Source organism: Phaeoacremonium minimum, assembly GCF_000392275.1.
Source record: "Phaeoacremonium minimum UCRPA7 unplaced genomic scaffold PA7_03_scaffold_57, whole genome shotgun sequence".
NCBI lineage: Eukaryota > Fungi > Ascomycota > Sordariomycetes > Togniniales > Togniniaceae > Phaeoacremonium > Phaeoacremonium minimum.
In genome coordinates, this window is record NW_006920964.1 from 19,682 (window position 1) to 45,345 (window position 25,664).

The following is a 25,664-nucleotide window of genomic DNA, read 5'->3' on the forward strand; positions in this document are numbered from 1 at the left end:
GTAATTCGAAGGTGTGAGATTGGCCGCGAGACGCTACAACGTGAGGCGTACGAGGACATTTTCTTGTCTTTGACTGGCATTCTCTTTCTCGGAACACCACACCGTGGAGGCAACTACGGCTCGCTTGGCAAAACCGCGGAGAGAGTGGTGCGATACCTGGGCTTTGACACCAATGATTCTATTCTTCGCGATCTCCAGAGCAATAGTACAGCTTTTGAGCTGATCAATGATGAGTTTTCACGTGTATTGCGCGCCCCAGTGTACCACGAAGAATCATTTCGTCCAGTCACTATATACACCTTTCAGGAAAGCACTGGACTTGCTGGTGTACGAGGGCTGAATGGAAAAGTGGTCGATGATGCTTCATCTAAACTTGGCTTTAACCAGGAAGTCGTGGCATCACTTTCGGGAAATCACATGGACATGTGTCGCAATTTGAATGAAGGGGGTGCCGACTACGAGCGCATGAAGAACGCAATTGAGACTTGTTTTTGTCTTGGGGAGGACATGAGCTCGTGGAGATCTAGGTGGAGGTCTGAGAGGCGTGGACTACGACCACCATCGTTACAGAAGCGGATTCATAAGCTGCCATTCGATAAGGACCCGAATTTTGTTGGCAGAGAGACTGAGCTTCAAGCCTTAGCGAATATGCTGTCCGATGATCTCGGTGAATTTGCTCTAGTAGGCCTTGGAGGTGCTGGGTGGGTTCCTACCTTGTCTTTTCTGCTTCGAGATGTCCTTCCCTCTGTCCTCGAGCAACACATATTCTATGTTTCTGATTGTAATGTACACGCATAACTGATTTTATGCCCGCAGGAAAACCCAGATCGCTATTGAATTTGCACACCGACTTCTGCAGCAGGAATCAGAGCTCGAGCCGAATGCCCGTCGGCAGGTATTTTGGCTCCATGCCAGCAGCGTTTCCCGACTGGAACAAGGCCTGAGAGAGATCATGGATCATGTAAATGGCCCTGACCTAACCAACACATACTTGTCCTCGTTTCGCGAGTGGTTCTCCGACCGTCAGAGCGGACGATGGCTCATTATTATTGACAATGCCGATGATGAGGAGATGTTTTTCTCTGATGTGTTCCATTCAACTGCGAATCAGGACATTGATTGGCGTCCATGGATCCCTCCAAGTGCTGCAAAATCCGAAAGACATCGACTCTGTGATTTTCTTCCAAAGAAGTCAGGTTGTAGCATCCTATATACTTCGCGAAACAACATATGCGCGACCCGGCTGACCTGTCGGAGTGGTCCTGCGAATCTGGTGATGGTCAATCCTATGCCTAACGCCGATGCGATTGCACTTGTCGAGAATGGACTTCGAGGTCACCTAACAGAGCATGATTTGGCTTCCATGAGGACCTTCACCGAGAAGCTGGTAGTGGTCCTTGACAATCTCCCCTTGGCAGTATCTCAGGCCACCGCCATGATGCGCGAAAATGGAGACTTTCGAGATCCCAAAGCCTACCTCGAGCTTTACAGCGAGGTACGAGACGAACAGGGTAAGTTTCTTGAAGAGAACTTTGTCGACTGGAGACGACATTCAGACCTACCAAACTCCGTCTTCCTCTCCTGGAAGATTTCTCTCGAGCAGCTGAAGAAGCGGAGCGAGAGTGCTGTGCTGCTCCTGTCTCTCTTCAGCGTGCTAGATCGACAAGGCATTCCCGAATGGCTACTAGCATTTTTCCCCAAGGTTTCTCGATACGACAGAGCGGTTGGTCTCAATATGCTGCATTCTTTCTCATTCATCAGCCGACCTGACGCTACCCCCGACAAAAAGAAGTGGCAAATGCACCGCTTGGTTCAGATCGCTACCCATGCATGGATCGGAAGGGATGGTCTCGAACACACACTTCGGATGGCTATTCGAATGCTCGCTGAAGCATTCATGGGTCATTTGAGCGACATTGGTGATCGAAACTTGAGACTCCAAAAGAGTCTAGAGTACTACCCGCATGCCAAAAGTGTGTTGTTTCTCCTGGATTCTATCGGTCTTTCCAATCGTAGTCCTGCTGTCCAAAAAACGTTGAGTTCCTTCGCGAATGAGTTCTACGGCAAGAATAAGGAGATCACTGACAAACTGTCCTGGGCCGTGGACTTTGTTTCACAGTCTGATTTCACTACGCTAGAGAGCCTGCACCTGTTTGTGGAGGAGCTTACTGGAGAGAGCAACTTCTGGTTCCGATATTATGGTATTCGTCCATTGGTTAGCACTCCACTATATCATGCGCTGGTAAACAACACCGAGTCAGATGATTTTGATTCACGTACGTTCACCGAGGTGGATGGTATACCGCAACGCTGAGGCCGATTACAATCAAGGACAAATGATATTCCTATGAAACTTACGTCAAGGCTTCCCAAAGACATCTACAGGAGAGCAGCATTGACATACAAAATCTGCCCCTGCCTCAATTCAGATTATTTCAGAGAAGCATTAGCTCAACATGTGTTGCCTCAATTATAAGGAAATTGCTGAGCTATTGCATATTCAAAAGAGACGAAAGAATGCTAGACATAGAACACACAACCGGCTCCCTATGACAATCTTGTAAAACAGTACCCTTTGCAACCGCGGCTTAGTGCAAATGATAAATTGCCTGTTGACTTTCACATGATGCGTTATATGGCTCACTCTAGAGAGCAAGAAGAGCGAAAGCAATGCCAACCAGCGGGAAGCTAGCCCCAACAATCTTGGCCGCCGCAGCAGTGACGAAGGGTGGACCCGTCGACGTGGGAGTAGGAGTCGGGTAACCAGTCGTGGTTCCGTTGGTGTTGTTAGTCGGGCTTGGTGTATCTGTCAAATTGCATCCTGAGATACCAAGTGACGAATTGAGCGAGACTTGGAAGACCCCCTCGTCCGCGACGGTGGACTTGACCTCGAATGTAAGGTCACCGGCGCTCTGAGCTGTGTAGGCAATAGACGCTGGTGTGATGCCATCCGTGGTATTTGAGCCAAGCGACTTGCCAGAGCCATCTTTGAGCTCTCCATCAAGCACCTGCGATGACAGCGACTCGAATGTGAAGATCAAGTCCTCAGAAGCCTGTGCAGCGTATGTGAATGCTACGGCCTGGTTGCCGCTCAGCTTTGCGACTGTTATCCCTGGAAGCAAAGCCTGTTCAGCTGTCGCACTGTGGTCAGATGCTGTCAGGCCGTTGGACAGCATCAAGAAGAGGAACGATTGGATTGCATCAGCAGTAGCGAACGAGCTGTACGTTCCACCGGTCTTGAGAATGGTTTGAAGAAGATCGGGCTCGAAGAAGGACTCGGGGGGTGCGAGGAAGCCGAAGCTTACTCGAATTCCAGCGTCGCCGGCTTTCTTGACATTGTCGATCAGCGTAACAGTGTCGTAGTCTTCACCGTCGGTGAGTACGACAATGCCGGAGCGGTCCGCTGTGGGATCGTTCCCGGGCTTCGTGAGCTCACTCATTGCCTTGTCCACGCCACTATTGAGGTCAGCGATGTCCACAAGATGTATGAAGCAGTACTTACTCAGCGATCCATGTACCTCCGTCGCTATCGATGGTATCGAATGAGCTGTCAGCACCAGCAGGGTCACCCAGGGGGTAGATGATCGTGGCTTCGTCGTCAAAGTCGACCACAGTGACCAGATCAGCCTTGAGATTACCCGTGGCTGCTGAAGCGGTGACAAGCTGGCTGTTCAAGGACTTTCCAGCAATGATCCGGAGATTGTCGGGGTCATTCCAGCTCATCGATCCCGAGGAATCCAGGACGATAGCAATTTTCCTGCCTCCATTGCTGGTTGCCAGCTGAATTTGACAAGTGCCTGTATCTTGCCGACGGAAATGACGATTGGTGTAAGAGGAGGCGAATGCAGAACCTGCAGCCAGGATCAAACTGAGGAATTTGGTGAGTTCCATGTTATGTTGTCGACGTGGTAAGAAAAATGATTATGGAATCACTACTATTGAGAAAACGAGCGTATCGATCTTGGATACAAACGAGGGTATATGAGCGGACGAGCTCACTTCTTCATGTTTGAGAGGGTTGAACTCATCCTTATATACATATATCAAAATACAAAGGTCTAGAGATCGTTGTTGTAGAGTCTCAAATATTCATACTAACCTGCCTTCGCCACTGCACAATTACCTCTTGTGGACGCCATATTACACCACATCAAGCAACAACATCCACTACAGTCGCCAAGGACCTCTCGTATATCTACCTTCTAGGTGTTGGGCCACTCAGCAGTCGGGAAATGAACGGTAAGGCTGAAATATGTGATCGGGCTATGAGAATGTGTTGTGTTGTCACTGCCCCTGAGTCAACTACAGTCAGGGTAGTTACAATGAAGCTGTCCTGCGAGGCGTCGGCCGGCCAAGACTGCAATGGAGAGCGTCACCCAGTAACGGCAAGTTCCTTCGCCCAGCGGTTGGGTCATGGAACTGCGTGTTACAGCACCTCCAATCATTTCTTTCAATTTTCTGCCTGTTGACATGCCGTCTCTTGCCCCGGATCTATGATTAGAACCGTAGGCCTGAAGGCGGGAGCGGCTGTGCACAGGGCAGGCTTTCACGTTGTCGGAAATCAACCTCAGTCTTCGGGCCAAGAGAATTGCTTGAAATCAGCCACCACGTTTCCAACTCTTCGAATATGTCTTTTTGGGTCTACCTGGAATACGTGACTTTGGTGGGTGGCCAATAGTATGCCGGGCCAATCGCTAGAGGTTGTGCGGCTGAAAGCCGAAACGGATGGCACAAAGAATCTTAACCTACGATCTTTCAGGCAGACACCGCCAAGCTGCACCGATTCACGATGTCTCAGTATCCTGGATTGTTTAGGTAACAGAATTTACTGATTTCTCAAGCCATTCAGCAGTGTTCGTGCGTTATGTCTTGAAGTATTGGATTAACCATGTAGTTAGCCAAGCTCTACATCATTAGTATTATGGCCACTTATGAAGCACACGGGAGTCTGCAAAACAGTCACACCAGTCTTGACAAAATGGTACGGGAAGCGGTACTAGGCTAAACTGTGAATGTCATCAGTTCATCTTAGATATGCTCTTGAGGCCTGAACCGACCAAGGCGGAACTGCGCTGGCGGTCGCTAGCTCGGACGCTGCTTAGAAAGATATATAAAGACACTGCCACATCGATCAATTGACTGTAAAAGATATGGAATCGGCCATATAATTATAAATGCCTTTGCTTTATCGCTATGACTCGTATGGTGATGGACAATCTTAGTCGCGATCCTTCCTGGCGGAGTTCCGCCAATCTACATCCTCGATAACACGGTCAAAACTTCATGCAGAAATGATCAACCCAATCCTCATGGCGGTATTCCACAATCATTGCCCATATAAGTAGTTACCTAGGTTGCGTAGAAGGTTATATATAGAGCATTAGAAATCTCAATGCTAGTAAACTTTGATCGACTTACGGGCCAAGAACATTGACTTCTACATATAATCACGTTTTGAAGAATCCTCGTACACAATGTCTAGCTTCGGGGAAATGTGGAAGGCGGCAAGGAACCCTCCAAAAGATCCAACCGATCTGTCCTTCAAAGGTAAAAGTGTACTAGTGACCGGTGCAAACACAGGCATGGGCCACGCTGCAGCGATCAAGTATGCTGCACTGGGGGCATCACCGCTTATCCTCGCAGTCCGAACCAGGGAGAAGGGCGAAATAGCCAAGAAGGAGATCATCCAAAAGACAGGCTGCTCGCCCAACATCTTCATCATCTTGACAGTTGACCTGTCGACCTTCGCATCCGTCAAGAAATTTGTCGACGATCTAAACAGACAAGTGCCCAAGTTGAATGTTGCCCAGCTTGCTGCTGGCATCTGTGTAAACAGCTTCAAGCGCAGCCCGGACGGCCACGAGATGACCAACCAGGTCAATGTGCTCTCAACAGCACTGATGGCCGTCCTTCTTCTTCCTAAAATGATCGAGACTGGGGCCACTCCTTCAGACGATGGCTTCGTGCCTCACATGTCTCTAATCAACAGCGTCGCCCATAATGAAGTCACAGAGGACATAGTTCCTCCCGGACAATCTCTCATCCAGCGACTGGACGACGAGTCCAAGTTTGACACTCGTGCGCACTATTTTCTCGCTAAGCTGGCCACATGGTACGTAGTCCAGGGACTGGTCGATCAGTGCCGAAGCAATGGAACGGGAAGCAATATTGTCATCAATGCGTCCTGTCCTGGTCTCTGCAAGACAGACATGGGCCGAGACTTTCCTACCAGCCAGAGGATGGCAATGGCTGTCACGTACTTCCTTGTAGGCCGAACACCAGAGCAGGGTGCTCGAGCAATGGTCAGCGCCACAGCCCTTGGTCCCGAATCGAATGGAAAATTCTGGTCAAATGATACTTATCCACCGTAAGTTCATCCCAAGGCGAACTACGGCCGCACTGATTGACAGGTTGTATAGAAAAAGTAAATTACTCAACAGCCAACGAGGAACGGAACTGTACCATGAGACATGGGCGGAGGTCCAAGCCATTCTTCGCAAGCATGTCTCTACACCATTGCTTTGATTAGTGTGGAATTTGGATGAGCAAGCTGAATGAAGAAGCAGACATTAGAGAAGCTGTTTGTTGCGTAAATCTTTACCAGTTTGATAGGACAGGATATCAGCATGATCTCACACTCATATTCAACCCAGCCGTCTGATCAACCATTATATAGAACAGGCCGCGGGGTAATCCTTAAACGTGATTGATATATTAGCCTCCATACATTGTCACGGGAAACGTAATTCTTATCAGAGAATATTGTACGTGAACGACACTACTGGGGCGATACTTTTGCAATAAGGCATCCGAATTTGCTTGCTAATTTAGTACGTGATAAAGGGGGTCAACTACACTCAGAGGATTTCTAGCTACGTTGCCCAATTCTGACGATCGACTGAGTGATCCACATGTGCGAATCGAAAATCCACCTAGAGGGACAGAGAAGAGGACATTATGACCAGGGTCACAAGACCGACAGTGCTGAAATCTCAGATGGAATGTTTACTCCTCCTCAAGAGGAGCCTCTTCCTCGTACTCCTCCTCCTCCTCATCAACACCAGCATCCTGGTACTGCTGGTACTCGGAGACGAGATCGTTCATGTTGGACTCAGCCTCGGTGAACTCCATCTCGTCCATACCCTCACCAGTGTACCAATGCAAGAAAGCCTTGCGTCGGAACATGGCAGTGAATTGCTCACCGATACGCTTAAACAGCTCCTGGATAGCAGTGGAGTTACCAACAAAGGTAGAAGACATCTTGAGGCCGCGAGGAGGAATGGAGCAGAGAGCGGTCTGCACATTGTTGGGAATCCACTCAACGAAGTAGGAGGAGTTCTTGCTCTGGACGTTGCGCATCTGGTCCTCAACCTCCTTCATGGAGACCTTGCCGCGGCTAGAGAAAGAATGAGTAATTGTATTTGGCAACAGGAGTGCGATGGGTCAACTTACAAGATGGCAGAGCAGGTCAGGTAGCGACCGTTACGGAAGTCAGAAGCAGCCATCATGTTCTTGGGGTCGAACATCTGCTGGGTGAGCTCAGGGACGGTGACAGCACGGAAAGAGTGAGCACCACGGCTGGTCAGAGGAGCGAAGCCGACCATGAAGAAGTGAAGACGGGGGAAGGGAACCATGTTGACAGCAAGCTTGCGTAGGTCAGAGTTTAGCTGACCAGGGAAACGCAGGCAAGTGGTGACGCCAGACATGACGGCGGAGACGAGGTAGTTCAGGTCGCCGTATGAGGGGTTGGAGAGCTTCAGGGTTCGCATGCAGATGTCGTACAGAGCCTCGTTATCAATGCAGAAGGTCTCATCAGAGTTCTCGACCAGCTGGTGGACCGACAGAGTAGCGTTGTAGGGCTCAACGACAGTGTCGGAGACCTTGGGGGAGGGCACGACGGAGAAGGTGGCCATCATGCGGTCAGGGAACTCCTCACGGATCTTGGAGATCAGCAGGGTACCCATACCAGCACCGGTACCACCACCAAGGGAGTGAGTGATCTGGAAACCCTGGAGGCAGTCACAGCCCTCAGCCTCACGACGAACGACATCCAGAACTTGGTCAACAAGCTCAGCACCCTCAGTGTAATGACCCTTGGCCCAGTTGTTGCCAGCACCGGACTGACCGAAGACGAAGTTGTCGGGACGGAAGAGCTGACCGAAGGGACCGGCACGAACGGCGTCCATGGTACCGGGCTCCAAGTCGACGAGGACGGCGCGGGGGACATACTTGTTGCCAGAAGCCTAGAAAATGGATGTTAGCGAAAACAGAACATGGTCTCGCGATGGCCCACTGCCTACATACCTCGTTGAAGTAGACGCTCATGCGCTCCAGCTGGAGCTCCGAGGTTCCGTTGTAGCTATATCAAATTAGGGCGGTGAACATCAATAATGTGACGATTTCCACCTACACGCCATTGCTGTCGAGGCCGTGCTCGCCAGAGATGGTTTGCCTGAGAGAAGGATTAGTATCGATGTCGCGTTGGGTTCGTCGCGGGTCGAATCGCGGGCTCGAGGAGCTACGCACCAGAAAGCAGCACCAATTTGGTTACCCTACATATCGTCAGTCGTCATCTAAGATGCCGAATAAAGGGCGGCAGCTACTTACGCATTGGCCGGTCTGAAGGTGAACCTGTAGACGTAAAAACCCCACCGGTTAGCAAGCTGGTCGATGATCTGGGGTAGATTCTGGGCTCGTCGAGGACGTCGAAGCTCTCGAGGGAGGTATCGTGATGGTGGGGTAATTCAGGGGTCGGGGCAATCTGGGACGCGTCGCAGAGGGAGGATCATCAACTTACAATCTCACGCATGTTGGCTGATGGTCTGCAAGAAGTAGACTTGGGTGGAAGAGCGAAGCTTGAAGATGAGGCTTGAGACTGGGATGAGGCTCAAGATTGGCGTTGGGGAGATGGTTGGATGGATGGATGGGGAGAGGGAAGGAGGGTTTGTTGATTTTTGGCCTCTGAGTGGGTGCGAATTTCGTTCACCGCTACCTGCCAGGCAGCACAAAAAGAGCAGGGCCTCACACACATCCCCGCTCAGTTGTTTACTCTTTGGGAAGGCGCTCTAACTCAATGCCCAACTAGCGCGACCTTGAACGGCAATGCATACCTGCCACTGTGAGGCCCGTGCTTTCAGGGGAAGGGATCAGATGCACGGTCATGTGATGGCCTTGCAGACACCCATTGACATCAAACAACAACTGTGCAAAGAAGGATCAGCTGGATCATATGACAGCCTTATATTATGTTGTATGGAAAGTCTTGATATAATACTAGAAACTGTAGGAGTAAAAGCATGGGGTGTTGAGGTTGCAACGCGATACTAGATCATCCATCTTCTCATATCTCCTCTCCTCGCATCAAATTGCTGAGAAGCAGATTATAGGAATTATGAGATAGGTTCATACCAAACGCATATGTCATCAATCATTGTTGAACTATGTAGAGGTAGTATAGCTATACATATCTCTAATGAGCTTTGACAACACCAGCTGCATCAGCCTGGGCCGCAATCCTCTTCTTGTACTGCTGCACATCACCAGGGAACTTCTCTACGGTGCCATTGTCACACACCCAGAGCGACGTGCACACGGTCTGCAACATGGTGACATCGTGGGAAACCATGAGCACGCCGCCCTGGAACTCCCTCAACGCCTCGGCCAGGGCGTCCATAGCCTCAATATCAAGATGGTTAGACGGCTCGTCCAGCACGAGGATGTGCGGGTTGGTGAGAGCTAGACAGGCAAATGCAACACGGGACTTCTGACCTCCAGAGAGTACCTCCATCTTCTGGAGACCGGTTGTGCCAGTGATACCAAAGGCTCCAAGCTGCCTTCTGTACTCTTCGTCCGTCTTGCCAGGGTAGGTCTTAGCCATGAAGCTCACGGCGCTCGTGTTCAGATCCAGTGCATCGACGTGGTGCTGAGCAAAGAATCCAATGCGCAGCCGGGGATTCTGAGATATGATACCGGAGGAAGCTTGTAGCTTTCCAATAAGAAGCTTCAGGACGGTTGTCTTACCCGCTCCGTTTGGTCCCACAATGCCGATTCGGGAGTCGAGTTGGACGTCGAGATCGACGTTCTTCAGTAGCACATTGTCCTTGGAATAGCCGAAGGTTACTTCAGACATCTGTACAATAGGAGGCGAGAGCTTCTCCACGTCAGGGAACTTGAACTTGACATTGTATTCTGCCTCGGGAGCCTCCAAGACAGGCATCTTCTCCAGCTTCTTGATACGCGATTGTGCCTCAGATGATTTGGCGGCGTTGTAACGGAACTTGTCGATGAAAGCTTGGAGATGAGCACGCTGGGCCATTTGGTTCTCATACTCTCGCTTGGCCGTCTTCTTTCGTTCTTCCTTGGTGGCATAAAAGGACTCGAAGTTCGCACCTCTGTAGTAATCCAACCGCTCGGAATGTTGATGTATAATATCAGTTGCGATTTCGTTCAAGAATGCTCTGTCGTGAGAGACGACAAGCACAGTGCTGGGGTAGTCTTGGAGGTAGTTGGAAAGGAAAGTAATTGATGGAACGTCCAACATGTTTGACGGTTCGTCGAGAAGTAGTAGGTCAGGTTCACAGAAGAGGGCTCTGGCAAGAGCGAGACGCATTCGCCAACCTCCAGAGAATGTCTTCGTTGCAAACTGTTGTCGTTCTGGTGAAAAGCCCAAACCAGCAAGGATACTTGCAGCTCGAGACTCGGCCTTATCGGACTCCATCTCGGCAAGCTTGCCTTGGATGTCTCCAAGCTTCTGATCTTGTGCCTCACGATCCTTGTCAAGTCTTGCGGCATCGGCAGACGTATCGGCTAGCGATGCTCGTTGGCTTTCGATTTCGGCAAGCTTTTGTGTGATTTCCTAGTGGTGTATTAGTGATGTGTGCGGTGCTCGCAGGTGCTCGTAAAGTACATACTGCTTGCTCTCTCAACAGAACCTTTCGCCAAACATCTGCATCCAGTACAGCCTGCAACGCTGGGGTGTCGTCGCCAGTAATCTAGAGTTGTTAGCATGAGAATCTCTGTCGGCAAGGGGAACACGTACCTCTTGTTCAACGTGAAGAATAGAAATGTGCGTCGGAATAGGAACTTCACGTCTTGATAGAGCGCGGAGTAGCGTAGATTTACCAACACCGTTGTGACCGACCAGACCATACCGATGACCGTACGCTAGGGTGAAAGTGGTGTCTGACAGGATTCTTTGTCCACCTATGGAGACGTCGATGTTGTCGATCTTGATATCCTTGGACTTGCCGCCAGCGCCTTGGCCCATCTGGAGCGGGTTGACTGCCATGTAGAACTCCTCGTATGACTGGGTAGACTCTGGCTGGTTCAGCAACCGGGACGCCTCGTACTCAACAGTCTTGAACGTCTTCTTGCTCTGCTTGGCAGCAATCTTCCGTTCGGCCTTCTCCAGCTTCTTCTTGTCGACCTTTGACTCTACCTTCCTTGCGTTAGCAGACTCCAGATCGACAGCTCCGGTAGAAACGGCCAGTGTCGACGACATGTTCCTCTGCGAGCCGACTTGGATAGTCTGGTCCAGTCTTTTGATCGTCGGACCTCTCCTCTCTGTTGTGCCATTTGCGGTGTTGTACTTGTCGACCCATTTGTCAACTAGCTGCCGGATCTTCTCCTGCTGCTTGGCGTCAGAATCGCCGGCGGCAGAGAGAAGGAGCTCCGTGACCGCGAAGGCGGCTTCCGACAAGGGGGAGAGACCGGAAGGCTCCTCTTCGTCGGTCCATGATGTGGAGGCATGGGTAAGATACCCGACCGAGTACTCCGATATTACCGGGTCAATGTTCGGAAGAACGGTCCTAATTTCGGCCTCCATGGTGCCCGGGGTTTCGGGGTGGTTCCGGAGGAGCAGTGTCAAGGGTAATCCGCCACCAAAGGCACAAATCCAGCCGCTGCAAGCCCTGCTTCACTGGAAATGCTATATGCGGCTTGATAGTCCCTGAGCTGTCAAATTACACTTGGCTAGACGAAGGTACAGCGAATCCGGCGTTGATTTGTTGGCTGCTTTAGGCACTTGTGGTGATGTAAAAAAGCTCCCCTCCAAGGCTTGACGTCTTTTTCGTGTCTCACCAATTGGCTGGCCGTCCCCCGCCCCGCTTTCGCCTTCCTTTTGGAGGGCAATTATGGTCCGAGTGGGGCCTGTCATTGGCCAGCTGAGACAGGGATCTCGCGTCATATCCAAGCCTTGCCCGCACAGACTAAAACTGGCACGCGAATCCCAGCAGCTCGGGCCACTGTGGAAATTTAGAGTGCGATTTATCAGCCGGCATCTCCAAACTACTAATTTGCCGTCACCGAATGGGCATCCGGGCGACGTGCACCCATGGAGACTGCATGCTGCCGGCTACAATGTGCCGTGTCTTTGTACGGAAGCTTCTATTCTAATCGGCCTGCATTCAAAACCCTTTCCCAGCGTCGTCCAAGGCCTCAAAGAGGGCCAGCGAGCCAGCTGTTTACTTCTGCAAGCAAGACTGCATTGCATCGGAGGACCGGCCATTGATGAAGACGCATCGCCGTGACTTCTCTGAAACATGCTGCCTGATGCAACGACGATCACTGACTTACATGAGGAGGCGCCGCCATCCAACAGAAACAGCCCCAGAAGTAGCAGTGAGGAGGCGAAGGGGGTAGAGGAAAAAAAAAAGTTGCTCGTCAATCTAAAATCACGCACAGAAGGACACCAGCCGGTAATGACGCGGTCCCCGACATCCCCGCCGTGTCGCGTTTTCAGCCGCGTCAAGCAGGGACCCGCGTTCTGGCCCCGTCCAATGGTCGCGTGTCGCTCGCAAATCGTCCAATGGAACCTTCGATCAGAACAAGACCCTTGTTCACTTTGCTACCTCGAAATCCGCCAGACATGGCACTGATTGGCACGCCCGCTTGCATGAGGATGGCGACCTATGACCGAAACGAGGATTGAGGTGCGTGTTGGAATCATTCTATTCTTTTCCAAACACCCAAAACCTTGTTTGGCTCGTTCTCGCGCCTTGCCATTTCTTGCCCTACTGCGTGTGTACTGTATGGTACCGGAGATCAGCCCGGCGTCCCCCCAGACCTGCCATCCCTAACATATGGCCGCTCGTTGGCCGCAGGACGATCATCTGTGCCATTCTTGAAATGTCTCCTACTGCAACGCTGAACCCTTGCTTGGGACTGGAGGCTACGACTTCATCACTTCAATGTCTCCACAGCGGCACAAAGCGAAATGTCGCAGTTCATCAAAGCCTTCTCGAAACGGATCGTTGAGTCTGGTCAAGCCACCAATTTGGACGTTGCCGCTGCAGTTCACTCCCCAACTGCATCGTATGTTAGAACCTCTCATCGCTATAGGACCAACTTCTCCTATCAATGGAGCTTCTATGAGGCTAGGAGTCTTCAATTACAAAAAGTTAGCTAGTTCTACGCCTCAGACGAGGATGCTCACGTCATCTGCTTTGTCCTCGTCCCCGCGTCCCGAATAGGGGCAGGGCTGATTCAAAAAGACCATCACTACCCTGGGGGATCCTGGCATTGCCTCATCCTCGGGTTTCCAACGCAGCCAATGCCAATGGATAGAATCCCCTCAAGGCTTCTTAGCAGCGAAAATCACGCCGTTCGGCCTGCCTGGGCTTATCGCCACGAACCATGTCCTTTCACTCTACCAATGCATGTTTCACCACGACGAAAGATGCTGTTGATAAACGCACCTGCCGAACTGTTCCATTGATGCCCCCTCTTGCCCTCCATCCACTATAGGTCTAGTCCAATCGAACCTTGAGCCCGGCTCTTCGTCCCCGGTGCAGTTTGATCGGTGCATGTAACGCCATGAGTTATAACGAGATTTCGATACCACCTTCGCTATGAACGTCTTGAAGACCGAGTTATCAGGGGCTGTAGCCGCTGAGCTCTTGACTGGCCTTTAGGACAATTCTCTACGGATTGGCATGGTCCCTGGTAAAAACTCTTTTCTGTTATTGCTATGGGCCGCGGACTATTGGGCAGCTCTCTACCCGCGACGTTGTCGGACAGAGCTTCTCGAGGCGAGAATTGCAAGACGGGACCGTATGCATTGATCCGGGGCACCAAGCCATCGTAGTCCGCCTGCCGAACACGGCACTTTTTAACCATGTGAATGAAGGCCCGGACATGGCAGGGAGAACAAGCTCTTGCTCCCTGGCGGTCATGCAGAGACTGCCTAGCGAGGTTACCCTGCTAGATCAAACAGCCGAGCCTGGCCGCCGTTCGTATCTGATGTGATGCAGTCACTCTTGCAACGGTCCCGGCTGCCATCACCTCACACCTAGACCTTGTACAAATGCTCGCTCAGCAAGCCGACCTGCTTACCTACTGCACCTCTCTTCCTACTCCGGTATGGGTACCCGTTCAAGCTCGGATTCGAAACCTGCATTTTCAAATGTGAGGGGTAGCTGGCGGAATCCTTCAGTGCCGACCTCTAGTTCTGCTTGGTCTCCTCACCGGTCATGCGAGAGAACCACTCGAGGTATGGCTTGATGACATAGAGCCGAGACTCTTGACCAGAGCAACATAATGACTCGTAGCTCATTACAAACAGCTGACCTAGTCCTCGCATTATCGAGATCTCGAAAAAGCCCCAGTGCAAAAAAGTAAAGTAAACCCACCCAGGCGTGGGGTATGTACTGCGTCAGTATGTATGTAGGCAGGCACCGGCAAATACAGGCCTCTCCATTTCGTCAACACTCTGCATTTGACTCGGGAAAGCAAACGGCACCAGGCAGTCTGTTGCCGTTGTCCGCCCAGCTTGCCCGGCCCCACCTGTAGAAAGCCTCTCTGTTTCAACTCTCCACGTCCGGTTATTATCTCAAGGTCCAGCGTAGAAGAAACCAGCGCGAGTGAATGTCTGTGCGAGTTGGATTTCGCCGTCCAGTGTTTCCTCGGACGGTGCTACAGTGGTCCCATTTGTACAGTAGTAATATACCATATTAGCCATTTTAGGAAGATGGCTGGAACGGCAAAGGAAGATCTGCCCCTCCAGTCCTTCTAGCTTGCGGGCAGCCCGTTCCCCTGGGCTGTTTTGTTGGACGGCCGACTCTTCCTTCGGGCCTGTGTTGGCGCAGTGGGTAAATTGGAGCTTTCTCGGGTACAAGCTGGAGGGTCTACTAACCACGAAGACAATGAGAACCGCAACAATGAACTTGTTTTTCTTCTCTGGCCCCGTGCAATTGTCTAGTTCTTACTATGGTGTTGTGGTGCTGATGTGGCCGGGAGAGAGAGAGACTACGGGATAAAAGGACCCAGGACTAAGCTGCGTAGGGCATGGCACGGCGGCTGGTGGCTCCTCCCCAGGAGGCTCTGGGCTGTGCATCGCGCTAGAAAGAGGGGAAAGCTCTCTTCTCTCGCAAACCATTGACCATGGCGCCATTGCTCGACTATCGAAGATCTAATATGGGCCATTCAGCTGCCCCAGAACCAACTGCTCCGAGCCAACCTGCCTGCAAGAAATGCTGCCTGCAGCGCTGCTCCTCTGTACGATGGTGGAGTAAGACCCAGTGGGTATGACGATGAGAGGACACCCCAAAACAAGACAAGACAAGTACGCCGGAGTCAGAGGCTCTCTGCGTCTGGCTGAGGTGCTGCCGAGAAGCCCGGGGCCCGCATGCATCCACTGAGCTTCGAGGGCCAAAGACAGTCGACGAAAATGCTCAGAGACAAACAACGAGCAGGGACAGGCGCAGAAGAGCGGCGTCACGTTGTGAGAGCTGGGCACTACCTCCCCGGGCCTGCGGATAGTACGGCGAGCGGCCGCGGGAGCATACCTCGATACATTGTCAAGTTTTCGGAACCTGATAGTCTTGTCCACCGCTGGCGTGTCCCAGGTCTCAGCCGCTGGTTGTCTGGACATGGGCAACCGTCGGGGGCTGACCCCAGCGGCAAAGCCCCGTGACGTAGAAACATCAGGAGAAGGCGGCTCGCTACAATGGAAGAAGCACTGTGGTGGCGGGAGCGTGGCTCAACCGAGATATTAGAGGAGGGCTGAGGCGCCAACTATATGTTCGTAGAAATGACCGTAGCGAGCAAAGGATTCGAGCACGAAGGTGAAGTTTCACCGACTGCCCCTGGCGGGTATGACGAGCTGGATATGCCGTTGATACAACACCGCAGTGATTCGTAAAAAGGCATAGATTTCACAAGCTAACGATCAGATGCATTTTGGCATTGACAACCACACGCTGCACGGCATCGAGGGACGACACAGGCGTCCCGGGTACTGGCACAGGGCCACATATCAAGGCCTAGCCATCACTAGGGGCTTGTTGTTATATCTGTTTTGTATAGAGGCGTGGCACAACCGTGGTCGGGTTAGGTGTCGAGGTTGGTGACCTCTAACCCGGCCAGGTACGTATGCTGTAAGGCGAGGAAGATCGGAGCAAGGAGCTTTGCCCCTAATGCGAGATGGTGGACGGTGCCACCACCACCGAGCCAAGGTCAATCACAGAGACTAGCAAAAGGCCGGCTTTTAGTCTGCTCGGTCTAAAGATGAATGCCTGTCTGGTCATTCATCTGATGGCGGCCGAGTGACCGACTCCGTATTGGTATTTTGGAAGACAGAGGGCGGCTTTGCTTGGTAGACTGCTGAAGGATCAGGGGGATATTATGATGAGGGAAGTCAATATCGTAATATCTCCGCGTCCTGTCTTTGGTTGAAAGCGGTATTATACATGTGGTGGCTGTATTAAGGTCCCCTTGTAATGAAGGACAGGCAGGACAAGGGCACTCAGTCTCCTGAGGAGTCGTTTACGCTGTACACAGTGATTTCACCTTTTTGCCGTGGGTCTCCGTCGCCCAGGCGGAAGAAGAAAAGCAGTGGCTTTCTTTATGTGCACACTCACCTGCAAGAAGCTGCCGTCATAAGCGTGTGTTTGGCTGTCAGGAGTCAGGGCTGGCTGTCAGCCTGTCGCTCTGGCAGGAGACAGGTTTCACAGAAGCAGGCAAAGGCTGTTTGTGTCATGATGGGGGTACAATGATAAAGTACAGTATGTACACGCGGGAGTAACTAGGTAAGTAGAAGGGGGTGAAAATCAAGGCCAGCCCGCAGTAGTGGAGCCGTTACGACACCTTTACTGCATAGTAGATGCTCAATGGTGTCTGTAATAAGCGGCCACTTAGCCAAACGGAAGACAACACACAGTATTGACGGGAGCAATAAGGTGAGGGGGCAGCACGGCACGCGGAATCCTTTTTACGTATCGTATAGTATGCTCTTACTTTCCTCAGAAAAATGTGCTCCTTTGAAGAAAAAGGTATCTATCCAGTTCTATCGAGTCAGCATAATTTGTGTGTCTCTGCATGGGGGGGCTTATGCTCTATAATACCTAAACTATCTGAATCAGCATAAACCCTTTTTTGGTCCTTCGCTCGGGTATGTAGGCGGTAATTGGCATTTTCGAGATCCTTTGCCAATCTCCCCCCCCAGCAGCAGAGCAGAGGCTACGTGGGACCGTAGCAGGGCCATTCTGGCCATCTCCACGCAGGTAAGACGGGAGATGGCTGCATTGAGCCATCAGGGCTGGTCCCTGGACCTCCTGTTTCCGCCGGGTCTGCCTGCGCCCAAGATACAGGGCCAGGGGCCTTAATTACAGGTCGTGTCTGTCGTTTAGGCCTTGGTCATGGCAAATGATAGGTCTCAGCCGGATCGCGCTAAGTCAGATCGATGCGCCGTCGGCGTAGCAGGAGGCGTGACAGGGAACAGCATCTATGTGTATGCTAGGTGGGCAAATAAATAATCATAATAATAATAATAACAACAAAAAATACATGCACTCAATCAACCAAGCCACCGCGTACGGGAAAGCCCCAAACAACACGGGGGCCGCCGTAGGTCCGTCCGTACCCACACAGTCAGTACCCAATATGGCATATGAATGCGTGCTTCCAGAGGCAGTCCAGCTGAATGATCTCTACCCCCGTGCAGACATAATTCTCGGCATACCAGGGATCTAAGGCCTCAGAGAAGACTTCGAAATCGAATTTCCAGGTTATCACGTTAAGACTTTAGCACGACCATAGTTAGTAAGACGCTATGGAAATGAAGACAGAGAAGGAGGGAAAAAGAGAGAGAGAGAGAGAGAGAGAGACGTAGATAGATAGTCAAGTAGATTCGCAGGCCTGGTGAGGTTAACGGCCGAGAGGATTGTGGCGCTACACGTATACGTACCCTTTTGTTTGTGTGTGTGTGTGTGTCTTGTTGATGCAATCCATTGCAAATCCAAGTAAATCAACAAATGCGCCGTGCCTTGCTAACATTCAAGGCCTGGGGTGCTAAACCCAAGGCAAGGTAGCGTTCCGAGAGAGCACACACTGACTTGCTTGCTTGCTTTGACTTTCCTGCTTCCTTCGAACAGTAGGTACTGTAAGGTGCTGCACTGCTGCGAAGAGACGGTCTCCCGTGCTTTTACCAGCATTCCGTCAACAAGTCCAGGTTGATAAGGCACCTGTCCACAAAGTTATTCTTTTTCTGCTCTTGAACGAGACTCGGCCCTTACCTAGACCTGGGCTGGATCGACCCCAAACAAAACTCACTTCACCTTATTAGGCACTTGTCTGAATCCACCCTTCCAAAGGTGCACTTCGCTATACGCACCTCCCCTACTGTGACCAGGACAGGAGCACCTGGCTTAGCCCGGGCCTGGCTTTGGTAACGTTAGTGCACGTCCGAAGTTGGCTGCCATCTCTTTGCTCGACTCGACTCGACTCGACTTGACTCTACTTCGCTCCGCTCATCCAATTCTCACTTTCCACTCCACGACCGGTCGGGACTTCCTGCCAGGACAATTGATTTGATTTGATTTGATTCCATCTTCTGTTTGGCCTGTCTTTCCTGTATTATCTCTTCCAAGCCCAAGGTTTGCTTGGGTCGTGCCTTCTTTGCTTGAGTGCTGGGTGCAGGTCTCTTGTCTTCGATCCACCACCGAGCAGACACCCTCCCTCGTCGTCCTCCTACCGAGAGAACAACGCATTGAGGCACATACACTGTCCAATTCCAATGTCTGGGCAGCCAGTCATATCTCAGCCAGGGTAAATCAAGCTCCTTTTTCCCTATCTACAGCCTCTGCAATGCCTTTTTCCTGGTTCTAGACAGAGCTAGGTGCCCCCATTCGTAGTCTTGCTACTGGGTCCGTCATTCGACGCTTTGCTCACACAGCCAATCTGCAGACAGGTGGAAAATTAAACCGGCATCATTCGCATTCCTCAGCTCCTATTCACGTTCACGACTCGAGACCCGAACCGAACCACCCTCGACAATAATGTATTGACGATGCGAATCACGACCGTAACGAACCCCGAATTCCCTCCCTCGACACTCTCCCTCTCCGGCTGCTTGTCCTCCAAGTAATACAAGCAGCCAACATGCAGGCAGTCCCGAGTGTAAGTCAGCTCGCTCCCGAGTCCAAACCCAGAGACACCATGCCACAAGACGCGAAACAACTTCGACATTTCCCGTAACCGAAACATTCCTCCTCTTCTAGACACAAATGCTATGTATGATTTGCATTAGAGTCTTCTGCTAATCCATGTTCTTATTCAGCTTGTCGGGACTGGCACTGTCGTCGCCGCCGCCGCCGCGGGTCTGGTCTTTGGCCAACCCACCGAGCCAACATCTCCCCGGCCGACCTCGAACAAGAGAAAACTGCCATTTGATTCCGATGCGGCAGCCATACCTCCGTCGTCGTCACGTCCAGGAACGAGCGCCGCAGTAATTTCTCCGTTCGCGGAAGAGGCCATACCCCTTGCCTATCGACACTATCCTCCTCTATCAAACAATCCCTCTAATTTTACGCGTCAGGCACGGACAACAGGCTCACAGACAACTCCCCCAAAGTCAACGAGCAGGCGGCAGTCCTTTATAAGGCAAGGAGACTGGGCGCCACCTCCCATTGCGGAAGATGCGAGAGATTCATTTTCGTCCAATGGCTCGTGGATGAGACGACTGTCAATACGTCCTCTCTCACAGCACGGAAGCATTAGGTCAAGCATCGGCCCAGATTCGCCTTCTCTGACCTTCTCACACGGCTCTGGTGCCCCCATCCTCTCACCTACTGGTACATTACCGCCGCAGTTGCCCCCGAACAAGTTGGTCAAGCGAGGAACATCGGGCCAAGACCACAAATCTGGTTCATTGGCTCGACGAGGATCTCGCTCTCATATGCCTACCCTACGAAGACCTGCAACAAGTCACCAGCGCTCAGCAACGCTACAGCAATTCCAATACCCTGATGATCTTCCGGACGCTGCACCTTCTCTTCCGAAATACTCTCTTGATCAGCAAGCTCGACCCAGAGCGTCAACCGTTCAAGCAGATGTTACACCGGTACCACAAGACCCGCCAGTGTGGACATCTTTTTTTCATGCCCGTAGGCTGAAGCTCATTGGGCGAGGTGGTTCTGGTCGGTCTGTCGAGAGTAGTCCAGGCAATTACTCGTTGCCGAGCAAAAGAATCCACTTGCGGCCGGGAAGCGCGCCGAGGGCTTACCTAGTGACCGCTAGCATGCTCTCTACCAACTCGAGAGCGCCAGAGGTAGCCGTGACCACCCACGCGGACGAGCCCGGAGAACTCAACACCAGCCCCAAGGATTCAGACAAGACTACCGGGTCTCCAGACGACACGCCAACGAGACGCGCTAGGCGTTCGATCTCGATGCATTTCAGCGGACCGAGTAATTGGATCTCGAGAACATCTGGCAGCATTCGACGACCGAAGCGAAGTGCAGAGTCAAAGAGTGGCGGTAAACGAAACGTTTCCGCTCCACTACCGTCGACTTCACAGGATGTAGCTCAAGATAACGTAAAAATTGCCATGGAGGAAATTTTCACTCCGCCTGAGCCGGTTCAGGATACCAAACTTGAGGCTCCAGCGGGGTTCCCACTTCGTGCGAGAAAGCGAAACTCTTCATCCCCACTACCTCCACTCTCTCGACTTTCGAGCTTCAACGTTGATCTTTCTCGGCTTGGTAATACGTCAAATCCTGGCTCACCTGGCCTTCAGAGGCCAAACCAAGCTCAGATCAGCTCCATGGTTGCGTCACAGGTCTATTCGACTCTTCCCCATAGTAGAGGGGTTTCTAATGAACGAGCATCAACCTTGGCAGGTTCGGATATGGAAGTGCCTGGTCTCGCATCTGGTGATGACGATGACACAGACTTCAAGAGCGACACAATGTTTGATTCCCTCCGCACGGTGGGATCTCACAGAGTTAGAACTGTAGAGACACCCCTCGAGTCTATGTTTGACGAGTCCCCACCTAGCACAGCAGGCAATGGTAAGACCAAACGGCTGTCGATCCAGGAGATTCTGGGGCGTTCTTGGGATGGAGATACCAGAATAATGGAGGAAGACGAAGGAACCTCAACACCCCACAGAGGTACACATTCTTCTCATGAAGCAGCCCTGGGCGCAGAAGATGATATGGACATCGATGCAGACTTCCCCGAGATGGCCTTGCCGAGCCGAGACTTTGGACGATTATCCATAGAAACCGACGACGATGACTGGGCACGGGATGAAGAGGATGGTCTCAGCAACGGCTTGTCACCACCGTCAAGCTCAGTCAACTCTAGGAGGGGAGTGAGCCCGCAACTACGATCGGCTCTTGCCAATATTAGTGGGAATGGGAGTCCCGATTCGCAGAATCTCGACACGAGCAGCGAACGGCCTCGCAGCAACATATTTGACTGGGCTGAGTCAACTAATGATAAGTTCGACACTGATGGACATTCCCCTAGACCGAAGACGGTTCATGGCAAACAAGAGTTGGACTTGCGAGGCGGTCGTCCGCCGAATAGGAAGGGTCCTACTGGGGGTCATGTCCGAAGCCAGAGCGTACCGGTGGTGCCCGATGTTGAACCAACCAAAGCTACACCCAAATTTGGAACATGGGGCTTAGGGACAAAGACGGCGAGCGAAGATTGGGATGACGACTTTGACTTTGATGAGGGCAGTGCTAATGATGTTGGAGGAAAAGAGCCCCTCAAGTCATTGTCCATGATCGTCCCGCCCTCCATACAGGCCACTCAGCCAACTGTCAAGGCTCATTCCGGTCAGATTCGTGAATTGTCACTCCTGGTTAGCAGCCTAAAGCGATTATGTCGTCAGGGACGAGAACTAGATCTCATCGATGGTCAAGCAGCAGCCCTCTGGAAGGAAGCTGAGAACATTATCGCTCTCGCATCTCCGGACGAAGAGGAGGAGGATGAGGAGACGGATGGAGACCAATCCTCCCTCGACTTTGACCCTTCCACCATCGACGAGCGGTTCCTCGACGAAGGATTCGACGCATCGGCGTTAGAGCATTCGGATGATCCATTCAGTGCTCAGGAGCATAACATCCCGAAGACAGCTGTTGTGAAAGAGAGACAGGTCGTGAGGCGGCGTTCCGTGTTCTCGCCTGATGATGACATCTTCGGGGGTAATTGGCCTCTAGTGGACGAGAACACGAGGCCAGAGCCACCGAGAACTCCTGATCGGACCAGGAATTTTCACACTCCCGATGGCACCGTCGTGGCCGTGATTGAAGCCATGGAACAGCAGCGTGCATCATCAGACCATATCAGAGCCTCGCCTGTAAAACCGTCGAACGCGAAACTCTTCTTCGACACGAACAGCCTCCAGGAGCTTGTCAAGCGAGCCAGCTCGCTCTTCCATACCCTGTCCGATCTCGTCCGCAAGGAGGAGCTCCTGACGCAGAGCCCCGTGGTAACTCCTAAGCACGATCGATTGAGACGCCACGATGGCAGCCCGGCCTTTACTCGTGTCTTCACCGACCCATCCTCCAGCCCACCGAAACGGCTACCTAAGAGTCACAGCACGAATACGGTTATGCCCCGGACTTCGATGGACTCGCCCGCATCAAACGCCATGAATCAACGAATGCAAATGATGACAGTCAGCTAGGCGTCATCCAGATGATATGACATGCTCTACCTACTACATAGATTATACCGACCCGCGGCCCCATCATCATGGACGACGGCCCAGGCCCTGCATACCCCGAAATGAGTCCTTCAACACAACCACCAATGAATGACTACGACAGTGTATATGTACAAATATTTTCCGGACTTAATGGCCTTTTCCCACTATCGATTGTCCACTTGCATACAGAGAGGAGAGAATTACAAAAAGCCCTGGCGGTCTGGACTGTGTACTTATTTTTGCCGCTTGCTATTTTCTTCTGCTTTTTGCATGGCACAATGTGTCCAAGGAGGGGTTTGCAAAGGAAAGGGAAGAGGAAAAGAATTGGCTTTCTTTCTCCTCGAAACAAAACGGATCTTCCTATGTCTCTGTTGCGGTTCTTCCTTCATCCCTTGTTTCCTTTGCGTCTCTAGGGCGGTACACAAAATACAAAACAGGGGAAAGCCACATCAAATGATCATTGCGACGCGAAAACAGGAACGTATACATTCTTGTTTGTTTATTTGCCTTCTCTCTCGACGGCAATGAATGGAGGATGTGAGAGACGGGCGGATGAGGATTGAAAAGGGGACGGGCTCAGAGAGAGAAGAGGCCCGTTTGCCCTAATTTCCTTTTCCCTTTTCTCTTGTGGTTTGATCTGCAAATGCATGGAGAGGGAGGTTTGGCTTTTGTAGTAAGGCTTCTTTTTATCTCTCCGTCTTAGTTTACCTACTGGTCTTCCCTCTAATCTCACGTATCGAGAGGGGGAAGCATGAGAGACTCGACTTTTATGTCATGAATGCATGTATAGAGTTGATGACTACACCTGGCTGTGCCTCCTCTTTGCTTTTGATGTGCTTTATGAAGTGATGTGACATGGTAGACATGATACTATCCAGTACAGTGTGTGCCGCATCTCGTCGAGGGCGAGGCTCTCTGAGAGGAGACTTGAAGGTCTCGGGGGAGGCTAAAATTGCAGTGAATGTAGGTGAACACGATGACTGAGGCTGGCGGCGAAGATGGTTGCTAGGCCAGCGCAAGACACACCACGTTTCGTGCTTTGATACGACGGCATGCTTCTGGAGGATGTACACCTCCGCTGGGATAATAAACGTTATACTAATTAGTATGGAGCAGATGTATGCTGTCGTGCCTGCGCAACTATGTTAGTTAGTGGCTGTAACCTTTCCACGTCTTGCTCTTGTATCTAGTTCAGTCATTGGATGCCATGCGCCCCGTGCCTTTTCTCATTCCTACTAATTCACAGGGTGTCAAGTTTAAAGAGAGGAGGCCCCACTTCTCGTCCTATTTGAGATCAATGTCGAGATTCAGGCCTGGAATTAGAAGCTATCGTGATGTACAAGGATAACATCCGCCTACTCTGTTCCAATATCCAGTTGATACTTCAGCCACCAAGAAATCATGTTTCTATATGGTGATACATGTTTGACATACCCTAATTTTCAACTTGTTCAATTGTAAGAAATGATAGTTACATGATCAAGGTGCTTGCACATTGGGAATCCCCCCTGCCTGACCCCTTTTCCGTGATATTTGGTCAAGTGTGCCGTCATCACCTCTTTGTGGCTTCTCACGGGCACGAGCGCAGATGTGTTGTCAATATGTTTGCCCAAACGTGATACGTTGCTCGACACCCTTCAACCCGAAGTTTCGCATACAGTATTGACGTGAACACTTCGTTTCCCTTTCCTCACCGACGTGCTCCTACCATATATGTTGTTTGCATCTCCGACTCCCCAGGGAAAGGACTAATAGTTTTAAAGCTAAGTGACTCAAAATTCTTCCAATTTTATTATTATTAGTTATTGCAGGGCTCATGATATTGTAAAATGCCATCAGATGTCTGCATCGTTGTTTTCCACGCAAACAGCGGTGTTCCATGACTGCTCCCCCTCCCTTTTACATACTCAGAAGTTGAGATAGGCGATTCATGGAACAAGAATGACCAACTTCTAAACAGGGATGGATATCCTTCCGTGTTTGTACGTGAAGAAACTGATCCCTTCGAGATAGGGCCGGAACCGAGTGTCTGGTTATAACCCCACCTCCTGACACTTTCAGGCAGATATTGCTCTAGCTAATGGTTCGCGATTCAATTCAAGTAAAGGATCAGGGATCTTCTGCTACCCTATATTCGTAGAGTACCGGGAGTCTTTCCTGCTCGGAGAACCATGCCTGGGGCTGTCCAGGCTATCAGCCAAGTCAGTACGGAGACGTCTTACTTGAATCGAGGGCGGAGCATAGTGTGGCCCATCTAGGCGAGCTCTGCCAGTGGCGTGGCATGTGTCCGGGCTTTCACTGCAATTTTAGCCTCCCCCGAGACCTTCAAGTCCCCTCTCAGAGAGCCTCGCCCCTCGACGAGATAGATGTGCCCTTCTCTTGATAGATATCATGTCCACCACCACAAGAAAACGCACCACCCCAGCGGTACTGCTGCAAGTTGAACACCGCAACAAGTCTTTCTTTTTGTAGAGTTGAATACTTGTTTCTTTAGCAAGTGAGAGGATTCGACCTGACACAACTAGAAGATAGCCCAAGACTCGACGTGTTCTGACAAAGGAGGTACAATCCTATACACAGAAGAGCAATATATTTAGAGAATGCTACCTCAGAGCGTGTCGTGGCAGGGAATTTCCATCTCTGCAACTTCTCAGGCGTTTCACTGCAATTTTAGCCTCACTGAAGACCACCTACACCTCCGCCAGGGTAATAATTGTTAATTCTGAGT

The 25,664-nt window shown here is 51.3% G+C and overlaps 6 protein-coding genes across 6 annotated transcripts; 3 read left to right on the forward strand and 3 right to left on the reverse strand.

The window, feature by feature from the left end:
- Positions 1 to 1,438: 1,438 nt before the first annotated feature.
- Positions 1,439 to 2,314, forward strand: UCRPA7_1056 (putative kinesin light protein; the record flags this gene model as incomplete). Its single annotated transcript, XM_007913648.1, has 1 exon — positions 1,439 to 2,314. One exon carries the CDS (start codon positions 1,439 to 1,441, stop codon positions 2,312 to 2,314), a length of 876 nt encoding a protein of 291 aa, XP_007911839.1.
- A 331-nt stretch (positions 2,315 to 2,645) lies between these two features.
- On the reverse strand, positions 2,646 to 3,723 carry UCRPA7_1057 (putative surface antigen -like protein; the record flags this gene model as incomplete). The annotated part of the gene is made up of 2 exons (XM_007913650.1): positions 2,646 to 3,435; positions 3,503 to 3,723. 2 exons carry the CDS (start codon positions 3,721 to 3,723, stop codon positions 2,646 to 2,648), a joined length of 1,011 nt encoding a protein of 336 aa, XP_007911841.1.
- A 1,751-nt stretch (positions 3,724 to 5,474) lies between these two features.
- Positions 5,475 to 6,371, forward strand: UCRPA7_1058 (putative short-chain dehydrogenase reductase protein; the record flags this gene model as incomplete). The annotated part of the gene is made up of 1 exon (XM_007913649.1): positions 5,475 to 6,371. The coding sequence occupies one exon, from the start codon at positions 5,475 to 5,477 to the stop codon at positions 6,369 to 6,371; it is 897 nt and encodes a 298-aa protein (XP_007911840.1).
- A 634-nt stretch (positions 6,372 to 7,005) lies between these two features.
- On the reverse strand, positions 7,006 to 8,809 carry UCRPA7_1059 (putative tubulin beta chain protein; the record flags this gene model as incomplete). The annotated part of the gene is made up of 7 exons (XM_007913641.1): positions 7,006 to 7,396; positions 7,453 to 8,243; positions 8,305 to 8,359; positions 8,411 to 8,452; positions 8,527 to 8,552; positions 8,608 to 8,631; positions 8,798 to 8,809. 7 exons carry the CDS (start codon positions 8,807 to 8,809, stop codon positions 7,006 to 7,008), a joined length of 1,341 nt encoding a protein of 446 aa, XP_007911832.1.
- A 660-nt stretch (positions 8,810 to 9,469) lies between these two features.
- UCRPA7_1060 (putative protein gcn20 protein) lies at positions 9,470 to 11,824 on the reverse strand (the record flags this gene model as incomplete). The annotated part of the gene is made up of 4 exons (XM_007913640.1): positions 9,470 to 10,855; positions 10,911 to 10,991; positions 11,039 to 11,090; positions 11,151 to 11,824. The coding sequence occupies 4 exons, from the start codon at positions 11,822 to 11,824 to the stop codon at positions 9,470 to 9,472; spliced, it is 2,193 nt and encodes a 730-aa protein (XP_007911831.1).
- Positions 11,825 to 21,247: 9,423 nt separating this feature from the next.
- Positions 21,248 to 22,915, forward strand: UCRPA7_1061 (hypothetical protein; the record flags this gene model as incomplete). Its single annotated transcript, XM_007913647.1, has 2 exons — positions 21,248 to 21,284; positions 21,909 to 22,915. The coding sequence occupies 2 exons, from the start codon at positions 21,248 to 21,250 to the stop codon at positions 22,913 to 22,915; spliced, it is 1,044 nt and encodes a 347-aa protein (XP_007911838.1).
- Positions 22,916 to 25,664: the final 2,749 nt, after the last annotated feature.